Genomic DNA, 19,214 nt, shown 5'->3' on the forward strand with positions numbered 1-19,214 from the left:
GTGATGTATCTGATGACAAAACTTATCAAGACACATCGAAGGCTACCTGAAAGTGATCAACAAGATTCCCACTGTTGGGATAGAGGGGGGTGGTTCCCTGAAACTGGAGGACAAAGACATCAAAAAGGTTGAGAAATTCTCCTGCAAATTCCATGGAGACTTCTTACTTGATAAAACTCCAACATCCTTTCAGGATGCAGTAGAAGTCGATCAAAGCCTGCCAAGATTGCTGGGAGCAAACGGAGAAAACGCTGTACCAATGAAGGTCTGGTTGTTGACCCTGATACATCTGGATTCTTCTGCTGCAAAACTCGTCTGTCAGATAAGTGCTGTGTTAATAGATGAAGCTCAGGCTGTTCTGAAGGAGCTGAAAATGAGGTGCAATGATGCACTGAGAACCACCGCACAGCAGCAGTTCTCCCAGATTGGCACAAAGAGTTCAAGCTGGAGTTTCAGCAAAACTTGGCAAAGATACTCCCATCAATCCGAGGAGGAGGAGAAGAGGAGGCTGTGTTCGCAGAGATCCTGAAGAAGACCTGAACGAGTGGATGGACTGTAAAGAGAGAGAAGTCTACACCTTAATGTCTTTAACCAACATGATGAAAAACACCAAGATCGTCCCCTCTCAGAATGTTCTTAGTGAAGAAACCCTCAGTGCAGATCATGCTGTGTGTTTTGTTTTCACCTCCCTGGGAAGTGCTGAACCGTACCTCTCAGCTTTATCTAACTACTTAAAACAAACACCCGAACCAGACGACCCTCAAGATGTAGAGAAGGAACAATTGTTCACCTCAAAAGAAATAACAGATGCAATGAGGAATAAAGCAAAGCTCTTCAGTGACTTTGCAGAGGCCAACAAGGAGAACAAGAACATAAAGTTCCTGACAGTGGGATTAACAAATGAGACACAGAAAGGCTCAAGCATCTACATTTATGAAAATGAAAATCAAAGCGGTAACAGCAAGTGACATAAAGCACAACAGTGTGACACTGAAGATTTCTGCGCCCAGATTTGGAGCAGAGAACATCACCTCCTACTCTGTAGAGTACTGTGTCAGAGGAGAGAATGGATGGCAACAAGAGACAGCATCAAAAGCTGGAGAAGTCACAGTGAGCCATCTGAGTCCTAACACAGAGTATATGTTCAGATGCAGAGCAGTGACCTCAGCAGGTGTTGGGCCGGCCAATGAAGCCACGATAAACATTCCAGGGCCGCCTCTTCCACACTGGTAAGGACTTATAAAGATACTAAATGCATTTATGTAAAAACATCACCGTGAAAATAAGCACAACTGAATGAAAGCACTAGAAAATGACTGCAGCTCAAAGAAAACAGCTAATGTGTGTTTTTTTTTTTTTTTTAATGCATCAGCATTAATCTTCTCCATGTGTCTCTGAGTTGGCACGTCTTCAACTCCCTTTGCAGAAATTTATAAGGGATTTGTTGGCTGTGGCTACCTATCTGGGTATTTTTTTATTTTATTTTAAGTTTTCATCATTTCATCATTTCATCATTTCCTAAATGTGAACTTTGGTCACATGATAATCACAACAAAGGTTAGATTTATGCTTTATTGTTATATTTTCAAACAATAGGATTTTTGGATAAGAACTAACTGATATTTTAGTTAAACTTCCCCAAATCCAGCAGAAATTGTGTTGTGGCCAAATTGTGTTGACTGTGTTTATTTATTTATAATTTCAGGAGGCACTTTCCACCACCACCTTCTGTCCCTGGTGACCCATCAGTCAGTGACGGGGCAGACGAAGGGGATGGTCATGCAACTGGACAGCAGTGAAGGAAACACAGCAAATAGGTGGCCTGATATAATTATCACAGTAATAAAGGTTAGCCTCTTACAAGCATCTGAACCTACAGGGAAATCAAAAGTTTGATCTCAGTGCCTACAGTACAAAAAAGGTCCTGTTGCAAATAAAGCCGTAGCAAAGAAAATTGATCCAGTCTGCTATTATATATATATATATATATATATATATATATATATATATATATATATATATGAATTAGTAGTAGTGGTAGTCGTGTGGTTTATTAAAGTAAGAAAAAAGTAAAATTTGGACTAATGGACCACACGTATTATTTAGCACAGATGACAGAGCGTGTCGGCCACCGTAGCTTCTCCTATGCGCTTGAAAAGGGTGAGCGGTGACTGATGGTGCATTCATGTGGGGTCGGAATAAAAAAAATGTTTTTTCTCTCCTTAAATCTTAAAAAAAGAGAAAAATAGAAATAAAGTGTACACAGCACAGTATACAAATATATAAGAAGACACAAATAAAAACTATAATAAAATTATTATATATTACAAAAGATGTTGACAGTTTCACAGCCTTTTTATTGTTGGATTTAGAAATTAAACTGATATAATGTACAGCCTCATGAAGAAAAAGTACAAAGTTAGTTTTTTTACTGATGAATTTACAATTGCCATTAGAATTCATATATTTATTATAAAATAATTATTTTGTCCAAGAACCAAGTGAATGCAGTGAGCTGTTTGTTGCAATTTGCTACCCTCACCACTAGATGGCACTAAAACTTACACACTGAATCTTTAATTAGTGTAGATAATTACACTGTTTGTTTTTACTGTTTTACTTCCATATGCCCACGTGTTGTAGTTTTTCTACCTGTAGTAAAATAGTCTCACTACTACAAGATATGAGGCACCACATTATGAGACGATTTTCTCATAACTTCTAAATCCTAATCATGATCAAACAAAATGGAAACTCAAGAACTGTGTTCTGTGTAACTTATAAAACTTATTAATAAACAAAAATCTGTTTATGCATTAAAATAACGTTTTTTGTAAATGGTTATTTTGATTCAGTGTTGAACTCATTTATCTAGGATTTGGTTTTGTATTGTTTTTGCCATTTTAACATGTTGAATTACACACACACACACACTGGTTCACATCACTTCATCAGGATTTATGTAAAAAAAATAAACACACACTATAAATACAATAAAACACCAACATCAAAATGTAAACATGTAACACTACAAGTGCCGCCAGACAGAATCAGAACATGCAAGTCAGTTTTCACAGTGAATAATGGTTCAAAATGGACTTTGTATTTCTGGGCATTCCCTAGATAGGTAACCTGGAATGTGCCACTTGAGTAAAATTGACTTTTAACAATGTTAAATTATACTTAATACATTTATGAATTTAAAGGTTGGGGATGATCATGGTCACTGTTAAAAGAGGAAATAACCAGAAATGTAGCTATCAGAGACCTCCTGTGCTGACATTTTGTTAACCCGTTCTCAACGTGATTTTGGACATTTGCTGAAGCGAGTGATGCTGTGGTTGGTCTTGGGAATAAAGTCTTCAGGTTGCCCTCCAAAGGTTAGTTGACTATTATCATTAAACGAGAATCCTCAGAGGCCCGTGGTCTGACCAAGTTAGGCCACAAACCTGGTCTGCAGTACTGGTGAAACATTTTCTGTCACTCGTTTAATCGTTTCATCCAGTTGTTTTTTTTTCTTCTGCTTGTTCCAGTTTCTCCCATAACATTTGAATGCACCACACACCTCACCCCCTTCAGATGTGTCATGAATCTTCAAGGTTTGAGCTCCTCAGCTCGTGGGGGTCGACTCTCGGCACCACACCGATCTGCTCATAAAGCTCCGCCTCTTTAGGGTACATCGGAATTTGAATATCCCAATCAGGTTGCTGCAACAGTGGACATGTAAGTTTCATCACACATTTCATCTGATATACTAGAATATTTTAAGAATTACATAAGAGAGAATTAAATAATTGATCTTTACATTGAGTGAAATGTAAACGTATGAATAAAACAAAATTAAATAGCCAAAAATGAACTGACAAGGGCATATATTTATGATTTTGAATCCCACATTCTGACAGATTATTGGCAAAACTGTAAGTATCTGTCTGGATACCAATATGAAAAGCCTTACTATCACGTTAAAATGTTAAATAATATTCTAGAAACAATAACAATACTGACAGATATAAACTCCAATACTATGACAAAAACAATGTAAAAAAATTAGTTTGAAAAGAAGTATAGACCCAAAGTATGTTTTTGAAATAAACATAATTGGGCTAATAATCCAAAGTATGTTGTATGATAAGTGTATTTTTATTCAGGTATCATGATTTTCTGATTATTTACCAGTGGGCGGGGCAGTGGCTCTTTCTGGAAGTACTTTTGACAGGCTTCTGGACGGCAGTGAGCGATGAACCAGAATACAGCGAACAGGAGACCCGCCATGATGATCACAGTCGCCGTCGCAGTGGTTGGACTCTTCCATGTGGCGTCTGGACCTGCAGGTGAATTATGAAAGTTTCTGTTTGAACCCAGAGTGTTTCTTCAATTAATAATAATACTTTTACAAACTGGATCATTTGGGATTTTATAGCACTTAAAAGATAAACAGTCAGTTATTATTTTCTGATCAAAACAATTCTGAAATTAAACTCCAGTATGAGATCTTAAAGTGGTGACACTGTGGTGGCAGTTACGTTCTTGGAAGTTTAAACTACAAAAAACAATAAATAGTTTTGATACAATAAATAAATGATTTAAGTAATGTGAGAAAATGCCACTTGACATCTAGTTATTAACTGCATGAAAATGATATCAGCTAAATCATTACAGGAAACCATTCCTCTACTGATTTAGAAACCTCTAATGTCTGTAATTGTTTTGCCAAAACAATACGTTCACAGTAGACCGAGATACTGGCAGAATGCGGCTGCTTGGCAAGGAACCGGCTACATGAATAACAAAACAGGGAAATGCCAGGTCACACTGACTTGCATGAACTAGTACTAAGAGAAGGAAAGAAAAAATTCCTTGGTTTGGGTCAACTCTGAGCCATGGGAGATAAAAGGGGGTCTGATAAAATCAATCATCTCATGTAACTGTGATATAATGAAATTTAACATAACCTAAAGGATGAAAGCAGTATGTAGACCTGTGGCTGTGCAGGGAAACTACACATCTGCATGAAGAGGCCTCACTGAAGCCTCAGTAAAGTAGTAGTTAAATGTCTGGTTAGGGATTAAAGGTTTAAGGTTGTTAATGTTTTCTCATTTATCACATAGGAAAAGATTTATCATTGAAATGTGTGTGTGTATTGACTGAATATGTTTCTTTCTTTTTTCATTTCTCTGTGGAGATAACAGGTTATTATCTGTGACACCATAGCTGCAACAGAAAATAAGACTTTAGAGACCCCAAAGAGGATTGAGAAACATCATCTCACAAAGAGAATGACCAATGATGGTGTTTTTAATGTCCTTTATAAGGGATTAGAGGAAACGTTCTTAAATACTAAAATTCTTTCGAACATCAATTTAATCTTAATCGTAATCCTTAACATTCACTGTATCTTCCAAATGTATGTTACTGTTGACTAAGGCTAAATATTCCTGGGGAAACACCACCAGGGAGTTCAGGCCTAAAGAGGATCAATATCACAAATTTTATCTCTATTTCTTATCTTTTCATTCTATTTTATTATTTTCCTAAGCACAATATTGATTTTTCACATTTTTCATGTATAGCACTTTTTGTATGTTTAAATAAAATCATTGAAATTAAGAAAGCAGATTATTGATTGTTTGTCTCTCATTGTTGTAAGGGACTTGGGGAACAAAAGCTCCGAGAACATTTTTGTAAGGTGCAGACATTCTTGGAAAGAGAGGACATTTTATGCATTGAAAAATAATTTGAAAATTGAGGTTACTGTAGAAAGTAACGACATTTTTTTGAATTTTTTAACACGAGGACATTTAAGAAAAGCATTAATTTGGAGTGAAACAGTTTTTGAAAGTTAGGACATTTTAGGAAAGTAAAAACATTGAAAGTGAGGATGTTTTAAGTTAAGGTCGATTTTGTAAAGTGACACATACTATGTCAAAGGTTGACACAAGTAAAGATGTACAAACATGTGTGTGAATGTATGTGTTTAATGTTTTTATATCCTTGTGGGGACTTTAACCTAAATGTACACTATGGGGACTTTTTGAATTTGAAATTGAGGTCCCCACAGGTAAAGACGCTTTTGAGGGTCAAGACTTGGTTTCAGGTTACAATTAGGTCAAGGTTAGGGTTGAGGTTCATGTAGTTGTGATGGTTAGGGTAATGGGCTAGGGAATGCATTCCGTCAATGAGATGTCCCAACAGGGATAGAGGAACAAATGTGTGTGTTCATGTGTATTTTCCTGTACCTGTGATGGACACACAGTGGGTGTCAGAGCTGCTGCTGTGGAGATGTGTGTCCAGGATGGTCTGAGCTCTGACGCAGTACTCTGCTCCCTCCTGCAGGGCTGCGATATGCAGCATGTTCTCCTCTGCTGGCATCATGTACACATCAGCCTGAAGGACAGAGAGAGAGAGAGAGAAAACATGCACAGGAGTAACAACTTTATTTAAATGACACAAGACAATGAAATGCATACTGCAAAATATGAGATGAAGGGACAAGAAGGAAGAAAGAAGACGGAAGGGCAGGATATTTAGAGGATGGAAGAAATACAAGATCAAATGTAGAAACAAAAACAACAAAGGGAAGAAGAGAAAAAACAGGAATAAAAATGTGAAGTAAACTCTCACCTCCTGCTCGTCACCTCTCTCCCACACCGTCACCCTGACGATAGCAGTGAGAGGAAGCTTGTCGAACGACACCTGAAGGGCATCGCCCACCGCCGACACCACCATCTCTGGTGCCCTCAGGACCGCTGCCGGGATAAGACACATTTATTCATTTATTCATTTTCTAGAAACCTTTACTGTTGAGACACACGGCAGCCAGATTACTACATACTCCAAACACACAAACATCCACACAACTTGTGTGACAAGCAAACATCTTTATTGATGAGCAACTTCTGGTTTTCTTTTAGCCTTTTGGGTTTTTGTCACAAATACAAGGACAGCAACTTTCCCGTTTAATGGAGAGTTAACTCTTTGTTATGTCAAAGTCTGTTTCTCTGTTGATGTGTTTCAGCTTACCTTAACCTGAACCCAACCTTATTATCCCTACACCCAACGTTATCTCTCATATGCCTAAGCAGGACCTGACACACTGTCACCCCAACTGCAGGGAGGGCACTTCAGCTAAAGAGATCACAGGGGAAGCAGCTCGAGCCACTTTAGCCATTAGTGTGCACATGCCTTTCATTAGAACATGTAAAGTACCACTGACAGACCAGATAATCGCATTTCTCAGCAGTCTGACTTAAACTGAATACAGATATCTTGTCAACTCTGGTCTGGCTGTGACAAACATTAAACTTTCTTCTGCAGGCCTCCTCACAATGTGAAATTGCAGCTGTGTTTCTGCAGGATTGAAAACCTGTTTGGCATCTTACTGTCTCTGCGGTTGAAAGGTCGGCTGAGTGTGGTCCAAGGCGACAGCTGAGACCCGCACTGCCCTCTGACGCGGATGTTGTAGTCGGAGTCGGAGCCCAGGTCAAAGGTCAGGTCGCAGTAAGTGTGAGGAGTCTGCTGGCACTCAGGAGCATCCACCCAGCTGCCGTTCAGGAACTTCAGCTCAAACTCTCTGATAGACAAAGACTGTGTGAGTGCTTTAATCATTTATGTATGTACTTCTATTATGTATCTAGATATTGTTTTTTCCTTAACATTTTCTTATTCTGTCTGTCCACATGTGTTTAGGTCAGAGCTGTGGAATTGTTTTATTATATTCCTTTCTTGCTGTTCCTCTCCTTGAGTGTTCAGGGAGAGGATCTCTGTTCCTCAAAACATAATAATAATATAATAATAATCTTTATTTGTAGAGCACTTTTCAAAAAAGAAGTTACAAAGTGCTTTAACAAGTCTAAAGACAATAATACAAAAACAATACAAGATAAAAGCAAGACAACATTGAAAAGACTAAAATACACGTTTAAGATAAATATAAAATAAGTAAAATAGAATAAAATAAAAGGGATAAAATAAAGTCAAATAAGATCGGGAAAGGCTCTCCTATAAAAGTATGTTTTAAGAGGGGACTTAAAAGAGTTCACTGACTCAGCCGAATTATGCATCACTTTGCTCTGGGCCAGACATTAGGTACTGACCTAGGTGACAGAGCCTTTGGTCCAGCCAATGTTCTGGCTCTTAAGCTGCTAAATGGCTAAGTGGCTTTTTATAGCTTTCTCCCCAGAACAGGAAAGTTGTGGGCTGTAAAAAACCAAGCTGAAGGATATTGATATTTGAATTGGAAGAGCTGATGGGAGCTGCAGAGTTGGTGATAATTCCCTCAGGTATATATCTATATAAGTGAAGTGTTTTTGAAGTTTTACGTCAGGAGGAACCAATGGACTTGTAGCTGAGAGCCACAGACAGGAAGTCAGGTCACATATATGGACGCCCTGGGTACCCTTTAGCGTCGTTTTTGGACCTGTAGGTCTACATGGTCAAGTTAGCAAGAATAAATATGCAACTCCCGGTTGGACTTTCAAAGTAAAACAGGTGGTTAATGTTGTGAAATATCACAATTTGGTTAGGTTTAGGCACCAAAGCTAATTGGTTAGTTGTTTAATCGTTATTGGGGTTAAAATAACAACGTTACTTTCGTGACTTAACTTAAGCAACTTACGAAACCTACGGCGCCTAATTAAAAACAATCAATGACTTTTGTTTCACACGGGAAACCAGTCTCCTGGATGTAAGTCCAGTCTTTGGGCCACTCATCCATCCCAACTACCTTCTTACTCTGACTTTTTTGTTATTTAAATTGTACAGCAGCTGTTAGCGTTCTGCCACGGTGCTACAGGGCTTTCCCAGGTGCATCAAACTATGACACTAAGGGGCTTCCAGTGCCTAACTGCATATTGTAGAGAAATAAAATAAATAAATAAAAAAATCTGCATTGAATTTGTAGAATTATTATCCATATCCATTTTTACTGGTGATATGGTTGAGACAATGCTACAGGTATACATGACGCTGCTTGAGGAGAGCATGCTCCAGTTTGCTTTAATGTTTTAGCATCATTTACACTATGACACTTCAAACTGCATTTCTATAAAACTCCTATTGCCCTCTGAGCGATTGTCTAGATTTTTGTGTCAGAAGTTTCAATGTTTTCATGAGTTGTAGGAAACGTGTTATAAACAGTATAAAGTAGCCCTACAGCAGGTTTAAATCCTTCTGATGCAGCAGATGAGCTGCTGTTGTGTCATAATAATTACCTGAACTTGTGTACCACACCCTGCAAACCTCTGTCACAACACACACTGCTGCTGTACATGACTCACAGGAGTGGACTCCTTATTGTTCTCTCAGTGTTTTTCTTTTTACTGCAGTTCAGTGAAAATGAAATCAAGCGTTCGTACGCTGACAGGTGGGGCTGTTACCTGCTAGGTGACATTTATCACAGTTTACTACTAACCGCTACAGATACACCGTCTTAGAATAACAGTTAGGTATTGTTCTGCAGGTATTGTTCAATTACACAGAACTTTATTTTACATTCTAGTGGGTTTCAAATATGCTGATGTTCAGCATCTTTTTTTAGTGTGTTGGCACACTAACATTTGCTAATTAGCAGTTAGCACAGCTGAGGCCTATGGCAATGTTATGACTTTTTGGTATCAAAGTAGGCCTATTGGACACATCAACATGTGACCTGCTGATGGCACTTAATGAAAAAAGGATCACCATAGTTACAGTTGATCCTGAGGGGAATATGAAGGTCTGCAGCACATTTTATGACAATAAATCCAATAGCTGTTGAGATGTTTCAACAGAGTTAATGGTGACTGTAGAGGAAACATCTGCAGAAAGTCAGTAGGAGGAGACCATGAATGTCTGAACCAAACTTAAAGACAATCCAACAGTAGTTGTTGAGTTGGTGAAACGACAGACATACCGACATACCGACATACCGATACGAGAGCACAGAACTAACTTCAAAACAGGACTTCACAACAGCCGCGGGAATGTCCCTGAGAGTTAATTAAAACTTCCTCTCTGTGACTGACAGCTGACATGATGTTGACAGTGTCGATGCATCACCACTGGTTCACAGAGAACAGACGCTCCTCTTGATTATCATTAAGACAGGTGATGGGCATATTTCTGTTTTTCTTTCTTTTTTACACTGTAAAATGTGCCAAAGTTTGGGTGAGTGTTCCCATTGGAAGCCCAATGTTAAGTTATGTACGGACCCTTTATTCGGCGCTGCTGTGGCATCATAAATCTCTGTCTCTGCCTTTAACTCCTCTCTCACTCAGACAAACAGCAGACGCTCTGCAGCTTGACCCAACCTCATATCTACATCTTTTCAGGCAGCAAATGGCCAATTTAGGCAGTTTCATCTGTATGCCGTGGTCCAGCTGTCATCCCTGTTTATCTAACTCCTCTAGTCTTATAAATATTTACTAAATAACACCCCCTGCTAATAAATAAAAAACTAAATACTAAAACTAACTATTAATAATTTTAATATTCTTTTCAATGCATGTTTTTATTTTTCTGTTATTTTGTACATAAATATATATATTTATTTGGTAAAATTATAAGTTGTCAGCTAACAATTCTTCAGTAGTTGTTGAGTTGGTGAAAAGACCGACATACCAACATTCATTATCGTGATTATTGTGCATTAAAGGAAATGTTTTTCTTTTTATCAGCCATTTTCATTTAAAAAAAAAAAAGTATCTCTAAGTACTGTCTGACTTCCTGACTGTGGCTTGCGGCTTCCTAATGACGATGTAAATCTTTAAAAACACCTCATAAATATATAGTATCATGTTTAAAAACAGCTGCTCACCGTAGTTTTTAATCAAAGTGCATTTGTTGGGGACTATTTTCAGCAGCGGATGAATCCATATGTGGTGCTTTAGCGAGTATTTGGGACAGCAGGCGTTTGTGGGACTGAGTCAAAATAAATTACTGTGAACTGATAGCAGCCTTGGAGGAGGGATATACATCTAAAAAACAGATAGACGTGATGTTAAAGATTAATTTCCGGTGAAGTATTGTGTGTGTCTGTGACTTACCCCTGGAACTGAACAGAGTAAAGGACTCTAGTGCTGCAGGGCTCCTGCAGTGGGCGCCACTTCAGTACGTGTATCATGTCTACAGACTCCATTGAAACTCCGCTGGGAGTCGGCAGCATCCAAACATCTGTTGACACAATGAGCTCATATTTAAAATCTTGTCTCAGAAATCAGATGATAGAGAAAGGGGAAGCAAGCACAGTTATTACTGTCAGCGGGACTTAACTGCAGTGGTGGACAGTAATTAAATATATTTACTCAAGTACTGCACTTAAGTATAAATTTAAGGTACCTGTACTTTACTTGAGTATTTTCTTTTCATGCCCCTTTCTACTTGTACTCCACATCTCAGAGGGAGATATAGTGCTTTTTACTTCACTACATCTATCAGACAGCTTCAGTTACTACAAATTAAACTTTATACATGCAAAACATGAAGCGTTTATAAAATATGATGTTTAGTTGGGTTAGGTGCAGCCGAAACAATTATTACTGACTGACACTGAAAGAAACTGACAACGACTTTGATCGTTTAAGACATTTTTCATGTAAAAACATTTCATGGTTTCAGCTTCACAAATGTGAAGATTTGCTGATTTTGACTATTTTAATTTATTTGTAATAATTCTGAGCTTTGTGCTGTTGGGTAGACAAAGCAAGCATTGTGGTGTCACTCTGTGCTCCGGCTAACTGTGACAGCATTTTTCACTATTTGCAGAATTTCAAAAGTCAATTAATTGAGAAAATAATCAGCAGATTAATCTATAATGAAAATAATCATAAGTTGCACAAAATGGTTAAAATGAGCTCCAGCTCAACAATTACAACAGTAAAATCCTACTTTTACATCAATGCATGAGTAATAATATTAATATACAATAGTATAGTAGTAAGTACTATAAGGACATTTTTCTTTCTGCAATGAAGAACATTTTCCTGAATACTTGCATACTCTTACTTTAGTAACATTTTCAATGCAGGACTTTCAGCTTGTGTGGTATTAGTACTTTTTCTTAAGTAAAACATCTGAATACTTTGTCCACCACTGACACACACATATAACTGAGTAACTAGAATTATTATTTAAAAGGTTTATAATGAACACCAGTGTTTAATAAAGAGTAAAGTTTACTTCAACAGTAAAGCTTACTTTACTTTTAAACTGTTTGTCATGTCAGCAGCCCCTCACAAATATAACCATACAAATAGTACTTTTTACTTTTGATAATATTTTTAAAAGCAGGTACTTTTGGACTTTGACTAAAGTAAACTGAAGACTTCAACTTTTAGTGGAGCAATATTTAGCAAGGGTATGTGTACTTTTTCTTGCTTTTATCTTGTATTGTTTTTATATTATTGTCTTTACATTTGTTAAAGCACTTTGTAACTTGTTTTTGAAAAGTGCTCTACAAATAAAGATTATTATTATTATTATTACTTTGTACAGGATTTGTGTACTTCCTCCACCACTGCTTGACTGAGGGGAATATTAATAACAAAAAACTATACAAGTGTAGAACATGTCCTCAAAAGTGTAGTAAGGGAGACAGATTCTACTGGATCTGTATCAGCTGGGAGGGAAAGTGAACTCACAGTTTGTGTAGTCCAGCAGAACAATCACCATCATCATCACCATCAGCAGACTCGCAATGCGTGTCAGTGTCATGGTCTGAGAGTTCACCACGTCAGATCCACCATGTCCAAATCCCACCAGTGACCTGCATGCAAACGGGCCCAGAACACAACAGAGTAGGGGAGAGCGGGGTAAGTTGTCTCGTGTGTAAGTTGTCACACTGCTCATAACTCCAACACTAGAAGCTCTATGTCAAAAATCATATGGCCACTTTGTGTGACTTCTTTTTCTATGTTCAACTTCCTGTTCACATGTGGTCAAGGTGCCTCTAATCTGAGGTGAGCACATTTTTTATATTTTCTTCTTTCAAAAGTAAAACATTTGCACTTACTTTATTTTATGCAATCCAACTTTGTTAGGAATCAATGTTCAAAATGATAATTTTGAACAATTTAGAGAGAATTTTGATACTTAAGCTGAAGTGCTATGTTGATCTAACCTTGAGATTTAGCCAACATTAGCACACATGTCAGTTTGGGGCAAGTTGTCTTAATGACTTTGGGGCAAGTCGTCACATGTGACGTGCCCAAGAAAAAGTGTGAAATTGTGTAATTACCTCTGACACCAGTGTTAAATGATACTGTAAATAGATTATACAGTCTAGTTTACAGCAGCAGGCCTATCTCTGAACTAGACAAGACTGAATTCATGACACTGTATGATGTAGTGTGTATGTGCCTGTGGGAATATACAGTCTCATATTGTAGGCATGTAGCGTGTTAGTAGACAAACACACACACACACACACACTACTTCATACAGTTATTAATTTAGTTAGGCAACAAGGATAGTAGACAAAAAAATTAAACTAATTTATTTGTAATTGCAATGAGGAAATGTGTTTTAAAGGAAGGAAGAAAGAAATTGAGATTGTTAGAAATGATCAACAGAATTTCAGAAAGTATGTGGATGAAGTGTGTGAAATGCAACAAACGGGCCCATGATGCTTGCACCTCAGGCCAGGCAATTTATATGTGCAAGAAAAGTGACTCTGATTAGTCAGATACAGATGTCCACAAAAATGCACATTAGTTGCATTTAGTGTTACCACATCTGTTTTGTCAAGAAGTTAAAGGATATCTATTACCCTGCATTTCCAGCGCTATAATGTAGTTCTTGTTTTGAATGATTTGCATGAAAACACGTGTCATCCTGTGCTGAGCGGTATTCACCAACAATATCACTTGCCATTTTTGTGTCCGAGATTTTAAATTAAGTCTATGGCCCAAGATGGCAACAAACACAGTGCATCTAAATGAGACTGGGGAAAAAACTATATTTGGAATAAACATTGGTCATTTAGTGTGATCCACGTAGACAGACTGAGCGTAGCAGTTGCCAGGAGGATGGGATTGTGCACAAATATATTAAAAACCATCTCCGTATGACATCATAAGTAACTGAGAGTAGAAAAAACTGACAAACCGAAGCATTCAGAGCAATGGAAATACAAAATTCTGAGGTTTTGGCTCACAGGGATTTCTTTTAATATGTTTACCTCATTTATTTTAGAAGGTTGGCCACATTTAACATGAACATCTGACACTGTAACATAATAGATATGATAGAAAATACAGAAAAGCATAACAGGCCCCCTTTCAATATTTATGCAAGTTATTTGCAGCATTCCATTGAATTATTATAATTGTTTTGATTGAAAGGACCGATTTTCCAGATTCACTAGTCATGATTGTTTTTTTTTTAGTGCTGGTATGAATTTTAAATTTAATATATAAAATCAATATTCACAATTGAGTAGTTGTATTTTTAATTGTTTGATAGTCCAGTGTGACTTGTGTCTTACCTGCCAATGGGGCAAAAAGTGCACACTCTCAATTCAACAGTCTACAACTCCGTAATGAGATAAGATATGAAGATGTGATGAATACAAAATATGTGACCAAGACTTCATTCTTTCATTTATTATGAAATTTGTACCATTGTGATGTACGGTGTTCAGCAAATAATAGACAGTGTAAAAAGTGTGACAACATACCCCACTCTCCCCTACTTTCCAGAAATAAGTCAAAGAAAACCTGCTCATCCAAGAAGTGAGTAAAAAGACTTAAATCCACTGTAAGGATGGGGATAATATTCCAATAAGTCTCTCAGTTTAGGATCCACATAGTCCAGAGTCTGTGGTTTCTGTCAGAGTTTATTTCAGCCTCCGAACACATGAAGAGCAGTTTGACATGGCGAAAGCAGAAGCCATGTGAGCGTCACTGCGATCTGCCCCAGATCTGCAGATCAGAGCCGGTGTGTCCAGATGCAGAGGATGGATTCTGGGCTGCAGAGCAGGTCCAACTTGTTGTCAGCTCCCTCGGGGCGTAAGCTGTCAGCTGTATTTGACAGGTTAAACTCTTAACACACTTAATGAGCTCTGGAATGGGACCAGGACTACAGAGCTGCTGGTATCTGTGGCTGATTCTTCACAGCTTTCTGTTTTGTATCTTTTTTTTTTAACTCTTTAACAACAAGCACCTTTTTTTTGTTCTGCACAAGCCAGACAAACAGTTTACCCCAAATAAAATGATGTTCTCTCATCCTGGTCTCTCTTTGGAGTTCTCTCTACTGTTCAGTTTACTTTCTCTGGTATTTTGTTCACTGTCCCACATCATTTCGCCCAACAACAGTAATTAAAAAGGGAAAAGAAAGCTTGTTTGCTTAGCTTGGTTGCTAACAAGCAGGGGTTGAGCTGTACATTTACTGTATATGATCCACATTTTGTTATAAAAATAAATTGTTTAGAAAGAAACTACATTTATACTTGAAAATTTTAATTAATTATTTTTTTATATCACATTTACTATTTTAGATAAAACATCGGGGACCCCCACCTGTCGCATCAAATGATGAGCAACAGCCAATATGTATGTTGTGCCATGTCTAATCTAGTCAATACATTTGTTCTTGTGTGTACTCCATGTATTTATTGGCCAAGAAAGGAACTTCAAGCCACAACAACAGGAGAAGCTTGCCTGTAGGCACCAAATGTACCAACAAGACAATAAGGTCACACAGTTTAATCAGAAGACGTATTTGTACCGTGGACTGCTGTCTGGGAACCATTTCTCTTCTGTCCAACAGTTTTTAATATAGTAATTTAATATAATCCGGTCTGAATCTTAATTTACAGTCTGTGGTTGAACTCTTAAAAATTTCAGCAACATATTTTTTTCTGCATTGGACTCCAACAGACGTTTTAACTATTTCCCTCTTCATAGGTAGGACGTTTTAGGCCATAGAGTAAAAGTAAAAGTTCAGAAAACTAAAACTCCACCTGCACAGTTATTAAAGTAGAATTTACTGAAATATTATTGATTGTACTAAAAATTGTGACTATATAATAAAAAAAAACACTTCAACAAAACACGTAGGAATCTGATGATAAAACACACACACATAAAAAAGTGTTCAGTTTCACTGAAAGGAAAAGCAGGATTCCAAAGATTGTTGTTGCATTTCTGGACAAATAAGAACAGCATGAAATTACCACCGAGTAGTAATAAATAACTCGTAAAACAACAAGTACATTTAAAGAGTTAAAGAAGAACTGAAAATACAACATTAAAACATTAAATTAGTAATAAAATAAATAAATGTTTTCCAGCAGTGTGAGAGCTGAGAAACTACAACAGCTGATAATCAGACAGACTTCTTGCAGTGGTGGTAAATATTGATTTTATCTAAATGCATGCTAATAATTATATATCTACTATTGTGTACTTATATTCACCTTATTTGCTGTGATACTGTCCACTATAATAAGCCAGTGTTTATATTAAAGTGAGCCACTGTGGAATTGTATTTCCTGTCTCTGCCTATTTCCATTTTTTAGTTGGAGTTTCAAGGTTGAGAAATGCTCCTCTTAAGATCAAACATATGTTCCACACATCTTAAATGTTACTCCAGACTGTCTAGGGTTTGGGACCTCCTCCTATACTCCTTTGATTCATTTCCTTATAAATAAATAAATAAAAAAGACAGCTGTTTGTTGTAAATTATTATTATGTAGTAATGGTTCTCTGAAAGTAAAAAAAATTATATAATTTTAGGGTGTATTTCTCCTTCAAATGCAAAAATATGTGTTCTGTTTCTTGCGCATCATGTAGAAGAAAAATTTTCTTCTCATGTTTTAATGATAAAATCTGTAGAGATGTTATAATGAATTATTTCTCATCGTTTTTCTTTTGTGATAACTGTGATCCAGTCTGATCAGTTCTCTATATTTCTGTCTTACTGCTTCTCTCGACAGACGACAGAAAGAGTGCAAAGCGTCAGACTTTGGACTTATTATAATCAAACATTAACTGTCACTAACCATAAAACTATAAAACAGAACAACTCACACAACCTGCAAACCAAGGTGTAACCATCAGATTAATAACAACCTGTAACTGACAAAACAGCAGCTCCAGCAAATGTTATTAATTATTCAATGTTAAAATTGTTGAATTTAATCGTTCTACTCATTTATTTATTTAAATCCAACATATCTAAACATTTTAAAATGTGTTCACACAAGTTGAAGCAGCTGTAAATTTTTTAATCTGCAGCCTCAAGATTTGTGGTTGAAATGTTGGTTCTATTTTCATTTCACCCATTCATTTATAACAACAGTTTCAGAGTAACTGATGAAGGAATTATGTCATTAGAAGACATCATCGCTCTCCTGATTCATCTGACTCATCCTTCTGACAGTAGGGCAGGACCTGGAGTTCCCTACATGGACATGAACATGTTTATTGTTCTTTCACTTCCTGCTGTAGACCTACGTCCTTTACTCAGTGTTCATAAACAGCTGGCTGGTTAATTTGAGGAAATATACACAAAGTGAATATACTGAGGAAAGAATTAGGCAGTAACACCACTGAGGTTTCAGTTCCCTTTAACACAGATTATTTGATATTTGAGCTCTGATGAAATCCATTTTAATCTTTCAAGCTCTAATTTATGTACATTGCACATTGTCTTTATTTATTTATGTGGCATTATGTAACAGTGTAGTTAAAAAAAAACAATCAGGACAGAACAAAGCAGTATCTGTGTTCTTTAATTCACATGTGAACAAGTTTTACTGGTTTATTAACATATCACAGCTTCTTAAATATCAACTACACCTTAAATACTTAATATTCTTTCTCTACTTCTTCTGAACATGCCTTTGTCCTGTTTCTCCTCCCACAGTTTTAATGAGTAGCAGGGCAACATCTTTTGTCTGGGGGGTGGTGATGGCGCCCTGCACAAGACACTTAACCCCTAGTTGCTCCAGAGGCATACGTCTTCTAACATAAAATAGCAATTGTAAGTCGCTTTGGATAAAAGCTAAATGAATAAATGTAAATGTAAAATGTCTGTGATTTTCAAATCATTTAGTCAGTTAAAAAAGAAACCTCTTTTTGATGTGACAATGCTATGATTAAAGTTTGGTTAGGTTTAGGTACAAAAAAAGACTTGCACAGTGACCACTATGTTACCAAAGGAGGAAGTCGGGTGACGTCTTATAAATAGGCAGAAAGACTGTATAAAGAGGTAGGATGCTGTGGTTGGATGGGTCAAACCCCAAATTTTCACTTAGGAGGACGCCATTTGTCCCATGTGAAACCAAGTAAATACCGTTCCGTCACACGACTTGCATAATTTACTAACTTTCACTCAAACCACAACGTTTTTCTAAACCTAACCAAGTAGGTTTTGTTGCCCACAACTAACCAAACCGTTTCACAACATTAACCACATGTTTAATGTCGTGTGATGTAGGTCATGTAACGTAGTTAGCGCTCATATCGGTCGTTTTGGGAGGCATGGACAAACGCCACCAGTAGGGGGCACTACTTCAGGAAATTCTGACATTTGACGTTTTGGGAGGTATGGATAAACAACCTATGTTGTCAATTAGGTTGGAGGACTTGCTGCTATTATCTGTATCTGACAAGTATGCGTCTTAAACCAGACTTGGGCGGGACTAACCAGAACTTGTTCATACACTAAGCCTGAAACATATTTACTGAACAGCACCAGAAATGAGCTTAAAGCAATGTATTTGATCACAATAGAAAAATAACTATTTACAGAATACAGATATTTTTTAAATTCTTGTTGTTTATTAGAAAACAGATATTGAGCTTTTTTCAGGGTCAGCCATGTTTGTCATTCACTTTTGGCGTCACAAACCTGGAACGCTTTGAGATCGGAAGTCGGACATTTCTATTCGGAAATTACGACCTCCAACTGTGACTGGAACACAACATGAAAATAACTACAACAAAAACCTTAGCAACAGGAACACTATGGTGCCACAGTGGGCATTAAACCTGGTTATCAAATCTAAACATCCTTTAGTAACTCCATTCCACCACCTCAAAAACACTATCAACCCACTAGAGTGATCCTATGTCTACCACCTAACAACCACCCGCTAACACCGTCGCCCTGTCAGACTTGAGCATTAATCTAGCAAAATCTCACAAACCATGTACACAACAAATAATAGCAAGTCATTAGCAGCACATGAACATCTTCATCTCAGAACTTTTCCCATTGCAGTGCCAGTTTGC

At 37.2% G+C, this 19,214-nt stretch overlaps 2 protein-coding genes and 1 long non-coding RNA gene across 3 annotated transcripts; 2 read left to right on the forward strand and 1 right to left on the reverse strand.

Moving 5' to 3' along the window:
- Window positions 1-158: 158 nt before the first annotated feature.
- LOC123973126 (titin-like) lies at window positions 159-1,955 on the forward strand. The gene is made up of 2 exons (XM_046053016.1): window positions 159-1,229; window positions 1,706-1,955. The coding sequence occupies exons 1-2, from the start codon at window positions 901-903 to the stop codon at window positions 1,797-1,799; spliced, it is 423 nt and encodes a 140-aa protein (XP_045908972.1). The 5' UTR covers window positions 159-900; the 3' UTR covers window positions 1,800-1,955.
- Window positions 1,956-3,483: 1,528 nt separating this feature from the next.
- Window positions 3,484-12,654, reverse strand: crfb16 (cytokine receptor family member B16). Its single transcript, XM_046053010.1, has 7 exons — window positions 12,618-12,654; window positions 11,025-11,151; window positions 7,383-7,573; window positions 6,625-6,749; window positions 6,240-6,387; window positions 4,177-4,328; window positions 3,484-3,707 (listed from the first exon to the last, which is right to left on the reverse strand). The coding sequence occupies exons 1-7, from the start codon at window positions 12,652-12,654 to the stop codon at window positions 3,585-3,587; spliced, it is 903 nt and encodes a 300-aa protein (XP_045908966.1). The 3' UTR covers window positions 3,484-3,584.
- On the forward strand, window positions 3,538-5,493 carry LOC123973131. Its single transcript, XR_006825536.1, has 3 exons — window positions 3,538-3,723; window positions 4,180-4,334; window positions 5,241-5,493. It is a non-coding gene; the product is annotated as an uncharacterized LOC123973131 (long non-coding RNA).
- Window positions 12,655-19,214: the final 6,560 nt, after the last annotated feature.

Source organism: Micropterus dolomieu, linkage group LG06 (assembly GCF_021292245.1).
Source record: "Micropterus dolomieu isolate WLL.071019.BEF.003 ecotype Adirondacks linkage group LG06, ASM2129224v1, whole genome shotgun sequence".
NCBI lineage: Eukaryota > Metazoa > Chordata > Actinopteri > Centrarchiformes > Centrarchidae > Micropterus > Micropterus dolomieu.